Source organism: Brassica rapa, chromosome A02 (genome assembly GCF_000309985.2).
Source record: "Brassica rapa cultivar Chiifu-401-42 chromosome A02, CAAS_Brap_v3.01, whole genome shotgun sequence".
NCBI classification, from domain to species: Eukaryota; Viridiplantae; Streptophyta; class Magnoliopsida; order Brassicales; family Brassicaceae; genus Brassica; species Brassica rapa.
Genome location: NC_024796.2, coordinates 15,149,860 through 15,160,475, shown reverse-complemented (window position 1 = coordinate 15,160,475; position 10,616 = coordinate 15,149,860). Strand labels below are relative to the sequence as shown.

At 35.9% G+C, this 10,616-nt stretch overlaps 1 protein-coding gene across 14 annotated transcripts; it reads left to right on the top strand.

Annotated features, from left to right (window-relative positions):
• Positions 1-502: 502 nt before the first annotated feature.
• LOC103853189 lies at positions 503-9,321 on the top strand. Of its 14 annotated transcripts, none has more exons than XM_033285373.1 (6): positions 504-853; positions 918-1,068; positions 1,579-1,682; positions 2,019-2,144; positions 2,340-2,445; positions 2,535-9,321. In XM_033285373.1, exon 6 carries the CDS (start codon positions 7,868-7,870, stop codon positions 9,257-9,259), a length of 1,392 nt encoding a protein of 463 aa, XP_033141264.1. In that variant the 5' UTR covers positions 504-853; positions 918-1,068; positions 1,579-1,682; positions 2,019-2,144; positions 2,340-2,445; positions 2,535-7,867; the 3' UTR covers positions 9,260-9,321. The 14 variants fall into 14 exon arrangements, with proteins under 14 accessions (XP_033141269.1, XP_033141264.1, XP_033141265.1 ...); XM_033285374.1 differs by having other exon boundaries at positions 505-853; positions 957-1,068; XM_033285372.1 differs by having other exon boundaries at positions 505-853; positions 931-1,068.
• Positions 9,322-10,616: the final 1,295 nt, after the last annotated feature.

The window sequence follows — 10,616 nt, the reverse complement described above, 5'->3', positions numbered from 1 at the left end:
AGTATACGAACAACACAAATTCAAACATCAAAAAATATTTACATAAATATTATAATACAATAATTTAATCAAAAAATACAATTCAAAAAAACAATATTCAAAAGAATAGTTATATACTTAATATTTGAAAATCAAAGATATTTTTGCTAAAATTGTACTTACCTGGCCAAGGAGATCGACCATCTTTTTACGGATGGATCGATTGTTGAGCATGTGGTCGATCCGAAAATACTCTACAGTTTAATTAAATATCTAAAACATTTATTTCAACACTCAAGAGATAGTTTTGCTAAATATGATAACTAGATAGCCAACAAAATTACAAAAAGATATTTAAATAGTAAAAAATATGTTACTTTAACGTGTTAAAATTTAAAAATAAATTTTAATTATGACATGCATCTTAACATTTATATAAATATATATCATACCTTAAATATAAATAATTTAACAACTTAAAGTAGAAAAATAATAAAAATCCCGGGCGTAGCCCGGGTTAATCCCTAGTCTTTATATATAAAGAAAGCATTGTATCTCTCCTGGGCATGCCAGCTCAGATGCCACGTCGGAAATAGAAGCTCTCTTGCGCTGCCACGTCGGATCCGCGCCGTTTCATAAAACTATGTGTTTCGTGGGCTTTTATTTGTTCTGGGCTTTAAATTTGTTCAACTCGGTGAGCAGGCAATAAGTGTCTACGATTGTAAACGCGGCTCTGAACGTAGCTTGCGTATTAGGGTTTCTGATTAGCTTTTTGTCACCTACATTTGATGTCGACACAGAACCAGAGTTATAGAGATTTGTTTCAGCTTCTTGCCAACGATTTATACCAGGCGGTGGAACTCCGATTATAAAAGTAAGCTTTCCTACTATCACAACTATCTGTCACTCTCTAAACAAGACAGTAAACTTATATCCAGAAAATGGCTAAAGCAGCGATCTTCTTTTCCGATCTGAAGACCGAACGATGCTCCTCCACCGTTCAAGTCCGGTACCGATTCAGGGAGGCCAGAAACGTCCCGGCGCGGCGGCGAACGCATGGGAGTTGATATGTTTCTGCTTGATTCCCAGGTATGTTATGTTCCTCCGCTGTAGTTTGTTCTGTTCCTCCAAAACTAGATTGGTTTTTTTTTACAGTACCGGCAGCATTCTACAGCGCTCTAAGTAGTATGCCTAAGATATTTGATCCCTACTCGAGTTATATCGGAGACGGCAGATGGAGAACGGATGTTTTGCATTTCTCAAAGTGTTTTTTTTTTGAAAAAAATCATCTCACCAATCTTTCCCTGTAAATTCGAGAGTTTCATCTGTGGTGATAATCATGGATTTTAGATTAATTGGGTTCTCATTTACAAGCATATGCGTCATTTATTCCATTCCAAGAGACGTGTACTCTATCTATTATCTCCATTTGGTGATTTTAATCTTAAAGTTCTGTTTCAGATTTGATGATTGATACATTCAGTAAAAAAATGTTTTAGTTTGAATAGTTTATCTTCAAGTTAGTAAGTGCTTTCAACTGTTGTTTACGGTTTGAAGTCAAGGGAGTCTCTAAACTTTTTATTCGTACGCTTTCTGCAGCAAAAGCTCCTGCAGCGCTTCCACCATCAAGATATGTGTTTTGTATTTTTAAGTCATGGGTTTTCTGCAAGTACTCCTCTACACAACAGCATCACAAATTGAGGGTTAGTCTCCTTTTTAGGTGTACTTGAGAAATTAGAGAACTGACCGGTTAGTGAAGAAGCTTAAAGTCTAACACAAAACAATAAATTTGATTTCTGCAGTGTAATCTCAAGACGAGTTTGATGGTTCTGAATTGAGTTTTTCCATGAGCATCTTATATTTCGCACAAGGCATGAAAGTTTATGTTTTCATGAACATCTTACTTACTCAGCTTTGTATAAGATATTGAAAACATGATCTGTAATTTGGTCCTCTGTGATTCCTTGAACCAACCTATTGGTTTTTGTTCGACCTCTGTCTTTTCCTGAGCTAAAACCTTATTTTGGCATTTTTTTCAGATTTATAGGAACTTCTGCCCGGAACATGGAAAACCTTGACAGCACACCGAGGCTGAAAGCTAGCTTCAATTTGTAGAAAGAACGCTGGGTAGAAACATCTGTCTCCCATTGCACCAACTACATTCGGTGAGAATACACTTTCCCCTGCAGAATTTTCCTTTTCCTTTTGTGAACTAAGCCCTCAAGAAAAAGAAAAAAATACACAAATCCATTGGTTTGATTCACTTTCGTACAAAATTTCTCTATTCTCTGTGGATTTGAAGGTTCTTTTTTTGGTTTAGCAAAGAAATTGATCGTATCTTTGTTTTGGTTCCTTGACAGGGATACGACGGTTGATGCTTTAAAAACCTTCGTCTGCGAAACTGGTGCCGGGAAACATGTTCCCAGAGCTCTATTTATTGATCTCGAGCCCACTGTTGCGGTTATGGTGCGTTGAAGTTTTGAGCTAGAGATCTCCCTCAAATGTCTCCATTTTTTTTCTTTCATAACTCGAATTCGCCATTGCTCTTTTTGCAGGTCCACCTAACGAATCTCGAACATATTAATGAGAACCACATGCATTAAGGAACATAAGGATTTGGTAATGAGTAATCTGGCGAGCCCACTACCAGCACGAAGAAAGGAGCAAAATGTGGTGGCGACGGAATCAGAGCAGATACACGTGTCACACATGATGTGTGATCTGTTTGGATGATGTCGATGTAAACATCGTTAGGATTCTGGTGGGATGCAAGCGTGTGTTAGTAAAGGATAAAATTTTAGGGCTTAAATATTTGGTATCATGCAGTTTTGATATTCTTCCGTTTACTTTCGGATTAACGAGAAATCTTTTTCAACTCTTATTAGTTAGTGACAAACACTCGAGTTGCTATTTCTTTGTGGTAATTATTTTCTACCGTCTAGATCATGACCTAGCCTCAGTTTGGTCTTTCATATTTTTTATCTGTATTCTTATAATCTTATAGAAAGATTGGTGATATTTTTTTGAACTTCGGGATCAATATATACGTTTGCCTTTCTTATATAGTCTTCTACATTTATAAATCCTCTCATAAACAAAAAAAATCCATGCAGACATAATCACTAGATTCGTATTATATATAAACTAAACAATGATTTGATGAAGTAGTATTAAAAACTATGAACTAGAAAATTTACATGGAGAATTTCTAGATTCCTGTACTATAATTTTTGCATGAACCATTTTCAGATTTAAAAATCCATGCAGACATAATCACTAGGTGTTCCGTGCAGACATAATCATTTTATAATTATTTATTAATACATATATTTCAAAATTTTAATAGAACATCGAATTATTTATATATGATAAATTTTCCATCAAAATAAATTATTGAAAACAGTGAATATTTTATTTTATAATATGAAATCATATTATAAAAATATCCAAAAGCTAAATCTCATGTATCTGTCTAATTATATTGTTTTAAAATATTTAAATAAAAACCCGTGTAATACGGACACAAATCTAGAATTCAAGTAACCTTTTAAGATCACACTATAACATAAATACCAAAACAAACAACAACAATTGTTTATAATAGAAATTCCTAACATTTTCCCGAAGAAATATAATAACTTTGACACATGGTTCCTCTAAATTAAAACCTCATTCTCCATTATTTTATAAACACTCACAGAAAATGGTATTAGAAAACTCGATCTCATTTTTTTTGATCGAATCCGGTTGATTTATGTATTTATAGTATTATAAAACTGAAAAATTATAAAAGCTTACAATTCAGGATTAAAACAGCAAAAATACTAAGAATTCAATTACTTTTAGTTATATAGTTATAATTTGGTATATGCAACATAATCATACTCACACCCAACTTAACATAAAAGAAAACTACGAAATTGCCAAAATACCACATTCATAATACCACTTTCATGTTTACACTAACCGCTTTTCCCATCGTTTTTAAAGAGGGAAAAAAACATTTATAACATTAGGGTTAATTAATTTAGACTTAGGATTTAGAGTTGAGGGGTAGGATAGAGTTTTTGGAATGTAAACTTTAGGATTCTAATAAATAAATACTTAAAAATATATAAAAATAGTTTCAAAAGAATTTTCGATTTTCGAAAAAAATTTTGAAAAACAAAATTTGAAAAAAAATATTCAAAAAAAGAAATTTATAAAAAAAGTTCAAATTTGAAAAAGTGTAATTCGAAAACATAAAAAAAAATTCATTAAAATAGTTATTAATTATATATATAGAGAAATGGTATAAAAGTCTTCTGTCTCTTAATGAATAAAATATTTTGAAAATGTCACTTTATTAATGGTAAACATAAATAATGGTACCAACAAAGTGGTAAACATGAAAATTTCCCAACAAAAATTAACACAAAATTATATATTTTTTAAAACCCGATCCATCAAATCCTGCGCGTAGCGCGGACCGAACCTAGTATAATATAAACTATACTATCTTCGAAAAACAAAACTATATGAAGAAATGTATAATAGGTACTTTAGTCGAAGTTTAAGAATATTTATAGTCGAAACCTATAAATCTGAGTGACGACCATCTCATCTTTATCGTTTCATCTCCATATCAAGTCTGAGCTTGCGCTCCGATCAACACCACCGGATCGACTCCTTCTCCGCCTCAATTGTCTTCGGCCGGGGCATGAAGCTTCTTCTGTACAAGTAACCCCCGTCGTGTCCAGCTCTTAAGGTGAGCTCCTCCTCCTGGAATCCAGCCATCGTCAGTTTCCAATCTATGTCACTTCTGCTGCTTCGTCGCTCCGTCAAAGCTCGAAGTCAGAAGGCTCTCACCAGAATCCATGGCCACAAAAAACCTCCTCCCAGGTGTCCAGCGAAGCTATTTCCGGCGTCGAATCAAGCCTAGCCGTCGCCGGACGAAGTGCAGCTCGATCAAAGAGCAACAGTGGTCAAATTCGATTATTTGCACATCTGGTTTCCATCATTTATAGATTTTCGGTTTTGACCACAAACTTAATAATTTTCAAAGTTCTCCTAAAATTCAGCTTAAAATTTGGAATTGTGCACTCTAGCCTCTGTTATATGCTAAGACCATCTCCAATGTATTTCTCTATTTTTTTCTCTATAATAGAGGAACTCTATAATAGAAGTGAGTTTCTCTCCAATGTATTCCTCTATTTTTCCCCCTAAAAAGGAATATTCTTGGAAGATTCTTTTTTTTATTTTACATTTTACACCTCTAACTTGTAAATGTTAAAAATTAACCCATTCATTATATTTTTTGAATTTTTTTCATAAAATTGCAATATTATTTAAATTAAACATTTTATTACAAAAGACATTAGACAAAAAAAATAAAATAAAGTACCATTATCTAACAATCATTATTACTAAATGTTTCTCATAATGATCAATTAATGCATTTCGGAGTGAGAAATAAGCTTCTTTATCTTTGATTTTTCTGAATCGACTTAGAAACTCTTGGAATCGGTTATTTTCATTATCTGGTATTTGGACATCCGGAGGTGGAGCTTCTCTTCCAATTTCAATCGGTGCATCGAGATCACGCTCGTCCTCAATAATCATATTATGTAAAATTATACATGTAGTCATTATATCATGTTGTACTTTTTTTTCCAAAAACGTACATGCCTTTCACAATCGCAAAACGTGATTGTAAAACTCTGAATGCATGTTCTACATCTTTTCTACATGCTTTTTGTTGTGCTGCAAATATTTTTTCTTTGGAGTATTAAGTTGTTTTAATATGTTGTATTGATTAATATTTAAATAAGAAGTCTTTGACTTTTAAATAAAATAATAACTTTTTTATTTTATTTTAATTATAATTGACTTTTAAATAAATAATAATTTTTTATTTTAATTATAACTATAGTTATAAAAATTAATAATTAGTATGTAAACAAAAAGGTGTGATTTTATATTGTAAGAATTGTATTTCTTCATACACAAGTATTTTAGTTACAATCATAAAATGTTTGAGGACTATTTTGTAAATAAAAAAGTTTGCCTCTATTATAGAGGAATGCTATTTTTTCCCCTAAATATAGAGGAAAAAATAGCAATCTCTATTTTAGGGGAAGAAATAAGGATGGGTTGGAGCTAATTTTACTCTAGTATAGCATTTAGAGGCAAATATAGGGAAGGGTTGGAGATGCTCTAATGAAGATATAAATATAAATTTAATATATATATATATATATACACTTACAATCTATAATGACCTTAATGAATAAAATGAAATGTTAAAACCCATAAAATTATGAAATATCACATAGAGAGAATGAGAGATCTTATTCAAAATTAAAACATCATAGCACCATTAGTTGAGACAATTATCCAAATACAAAACATTTATGATTTTCAGAGAATCTACACAATCAAATCAATATTTTGCTTTCAATAAACTGAAAACTATAAATAATTTTCTACAGCAACTCTGAGCTACTTAATCATAAAGAATATAAGTGAAAATGATTTTGTTTTTATATAAGAAAAAACTAGAAACATCTGCAACAATTTTCTACATTTAAAACATTTTTTAGTAAGTTACTGATAGCGATTTGGTCTGAGCCGTGAGGCTTAACCGCTGAGTTCCTTGTGCAATTTTGAGCTAACCGCTGCAGTGTGGTCTAAGCCGCAAGCTACGAATCCATTAGATCAAATTGTGTATTTGTTTGTGTTAGTAGGTAAAAAGATGACCTTCTCCCCGAAAGAATCTTTTGTCCGTAACTATTTCTTGAAATTCTTGCTGTAAGCAATGCATTGGTTGGTTTATGTATGAAGAGCTAGGCGGGTTGCTATTGGCATTATTTATGAACATTATGAACATAAAACATAGTAAATTACAAGTTTTTTAGTAATTTCACTCCGCGCAAAAGCGCGGGTCTCTACCTAGTCGAAAATTAAAGTCTTAAACCAAACACATTTTTCTATAAATTCGTTCGGTGCCATGATCGATCATCATTATGTACGTATCAAACATTTCTTCATGGTCGATCATCCTTTGTGTAGGTTGAAAATTTGCAATATCTATAAGTATTGGATGATCGGCTGGTTCTAATACCAAGAACCAACTACATAATGATGCATTCATGGTGATGGTGAGAATGATAAAGTAAAACGTGGAGCTTTTAAATTTCAAAATTTTAGCAATGTGAAAACTTCAATGAACCGCGGGTTGATAAATTTTTTTTAACAATCTAAACTGAATTAGGCGGAAATGAAATCATTATCTAAAAATAATCTTTTAAATTCGAATCCGGGCCGATCATCCTTTTAATGTTCACCATTGGATTATCATCTAGTGACAAAAAAAAATCAAGAAACAACTGCCTCTATAAAATCTAGAAGAATTGGATAACAGACGATCATACAAAACTTATAGATATTGCATAATGGTATTATCAGCTTTGTGTGTTTTGAATTGCTAACATACGGAGCACATCTTCATACATAAACATAAACGAATTCGGGCCGATCATCCTTTTAATGTTCACCATTGGATTATCATCTAGTGACACAAAGAACCAAGAACCAACTGGCCTCTATAAAATCTAGAAGAATTGGATAACAGACGATCATCCAATACTTATACATATTGCATATAAGTATTATCAGCTTTGTGTGTTTTGAATTGTAAACATACGGAACACATCTTTATATAAACATAAAGTTCTTATTTTGTTTAAAAAAAAATAAACATAAAGGACTTGGACTATAAATATTCTAAAGCTCGTCGCTTGTATTAAACTTGGACGATAGGCAATTGGAGATTCAACACTTTCATATTGAAACGCACCGTTTTGCTCTGAGGGGGATTTTGAGGCGATTTCGAACTAGGGTTTTGCGGATGACTGCGGCAGCGCCGCCGGACTCACCTGGCTCTCAGGAGAGGGTTAGGGGTGCTAAGGACATTGTCGATGAGGGTTCTACGGTAGGGAAGTCGGATTTTGAAGCAGTTTCGAAGAAGGAGATCCCGAGCTGGGTCGATGTTGCGCAGGATAAGAAAGTTCTGAAGAAGTTTGATGTGGAGGTCTCTAACAAGGATGGTTTACACTCGGTGATGATTCCGGAAGATGCCCTAAAGACTTCGACTCCGCTATGGGAGGACTTTGTGGTCGGGAAGTTCCTGGACATATCTCCTCATGTGGCGAAGGTTCACATGGTCTTGAATAAGATATGGAAGTACGGTGATGCGTCTATGAAGGTGGAGGTCTATGAGGTTAATGCAACAACTATGAGGTTTCGAGTCTCAAGTCCGAGGGCGAGGGAAAAGATTCTAAGAAGGGGCATGTGGAATATTGCTGGAGTTCCAATGGTTGTCACAAAATGGACTCCGCGAACGGAGGAAGAGAAGCAGGAGGAGGAGGCATTACCAATGTGGGTGCATTTACAAGGGGTTCCGCTTCACATGTACTCATGGGAGGGTCTCAGTTTCATTACAAGTGCTGTGGGGTTTCCAGACAGGTTGCATCCGGAGACGGTTGCTTGTTCCAATTTGGAAGTCGCCAAGGTCTTTGCTAAAGTGGATATCTCGAAGCCCTTGCCCAAAGAGATCAACTTTACAAGGAATGGTAAAGAGTTTGTGGTAGGATTCCACTACCCCTGGCTCCCATCTAGGTGTAAGCTATGTGACAAGTGGGGTCATACAACAGAGGTGTGTGTGTTGAAAGGGAAAGAAGTGAACCTTCCTCCCAAAGGTATATCCACAGAGGATGAAGTGAGTTTGAAATCTCTGCACACGCATAGCGACGTGGAAGTTCAGGTGGAGCATTTGGAAATAACTAAGGGAGATGAGGTACTGGATGTAGTAGAGACACAACAGGAGATAGTGAATGTAGATGTGGGAGAAAATGAAGTTGGAGGGGAGACAAACTGGGCGTTAGTCTCTCCAACAAAGGTGGGGCGCTCCCCAGGGAGAACATCTTGTCAATCAGAGGATATTCATATATCTGTGTCGAAGTTTGCTGTTCTTAGTGTTGAGGAGGAACAAGAGGAGGGTGAAATTTCAGAAAAGGGTCAAGCGCTTACTGTTGTGAGCATTCCTGACAGTGAGAGGGGCATAGTCGAGAACGTGGAGGGTCTCGCTCAACAATCCCAGGTTGATCAGGAGTGTGAGGTGAAAGAGACTGGGGCGAAGCGTAAGCAGAGTAATGTTAAAGGGATAAAAGAGAAGAAGGTTAAGTCTCAGGATACTAATCCTTTGGCAATGAGCACAAGGTCTTCCTCTCGCCATCTTTAATATGTCGAGTTTTTTTTGGAATGTGCGGGGGTTTAACAAACGCTTGAAGCATTCAGTAGTTAAGGATTGGTTAAGTAACAAAGATTTGAAGTTTGGGTGTATATTGGAGACAAGAGTAAAGGAGATAAAGGCGAGGAGAATTCTGGGCTCTGCATTTAGTGGTTGGTCTTCCATGACGAATTACGAGCACAGCCAGGGAGGTAGAATATGGCTACTATGGAGAGATACGGTTCGTATGACCCCGGTATATAAAACTGATCAGTTGATCACATGTGCGGTTGCTCTTCCAGGAGAGGAGGAGTTTTTCTGTTCGTTTGTATATGCCAGTAATCAGGTTGAAGACAGGAAAAACCTGTGGGAAGATCTATGTCACCATCATAACTCTCCACGGTTTCAAAGCAAAGCGTGGATAGTCATGGGGGACTTTAATGAAATCTTGGAGGGAGGGGAACACTCAGAGTTTGACAGTATGGCTAGAGTGCCTAGTGGGATGAGAGACTTCCAAAGAATGGCTCTACATTGTAATCTCTCGGACATGGCGTTTCAGGGGCCGTTATTCACGTGGTGCAATAAGAGGGAGCATGGGTTGGTGTGTAAGAAGCTTGACAGGGTCCTAATAAACGACAAGGCGCTTCATAGATTTGCTAACGCTTACTCTATTTTTGAGCCAGGAGGCTGTTCTGATCACTTGCGATGTAGGGTTCAAGTTTTGCAAGATGTTGAGAAGATAAAGCGACCGTTTAAATATGTAAACGCGATAGGTAAACTACCTAATTTCATCCCAATGGTCCAGGAGTATTGGGACTCGACAGAGAAGCTGTTTCTGTCCACCTCTGCTATGTATAGGTTCTCAAAAAAGCTCAAATATCTTAAGCCCCTGATCAGAGAGCTAGGCAGACAGAAGTTGGGCAATCTATCTATCAGAGCACATGATGCACACAACACGTTATGTGAAAAGCAGAAAATCACTCTAGCCAACCCAACCAGTGAGGCAGTGCGGGAGGAGGGTGAAGCGTATGAGAAGTGGCTGCATGTGGCTGAGCTCGAGGAAGATTTTCTAAAACAGAAGTCTAAACTGCACTGGTTAGATGTGGGTGATCAGAACAACACGACCTTCCACAACTCGATCAAGACTAGGCAGGCTCAAAACTCAATGAGGGAGATAAGATGTCAAGATGGAAGTATTGTTAAAAAACATTCTGAGATTAAAGGGGAAGCAGAGAGGTTCTTCTCAGAAGTGTTAAACAAAGTTCCGGTAGAGTTTCAGGGAGCCACAGAGGAGGAGCTAAGAGATCTCCTGGACTTTGAATGCTCCACTGAGGATTGTAGGCTACTAGAGGCAGAAGTCTCCGAGGAG

Bases quoted from the DNA above. Each gene is read 5' to 3' on its own strand.
- LOC103853189 (XM_033285378.1), top strand. From the start codon at position 7,868: ATGACTGCGGCAGCGCCGCCGGACTCACCTGGCTCTCAGGAGAGGGTT.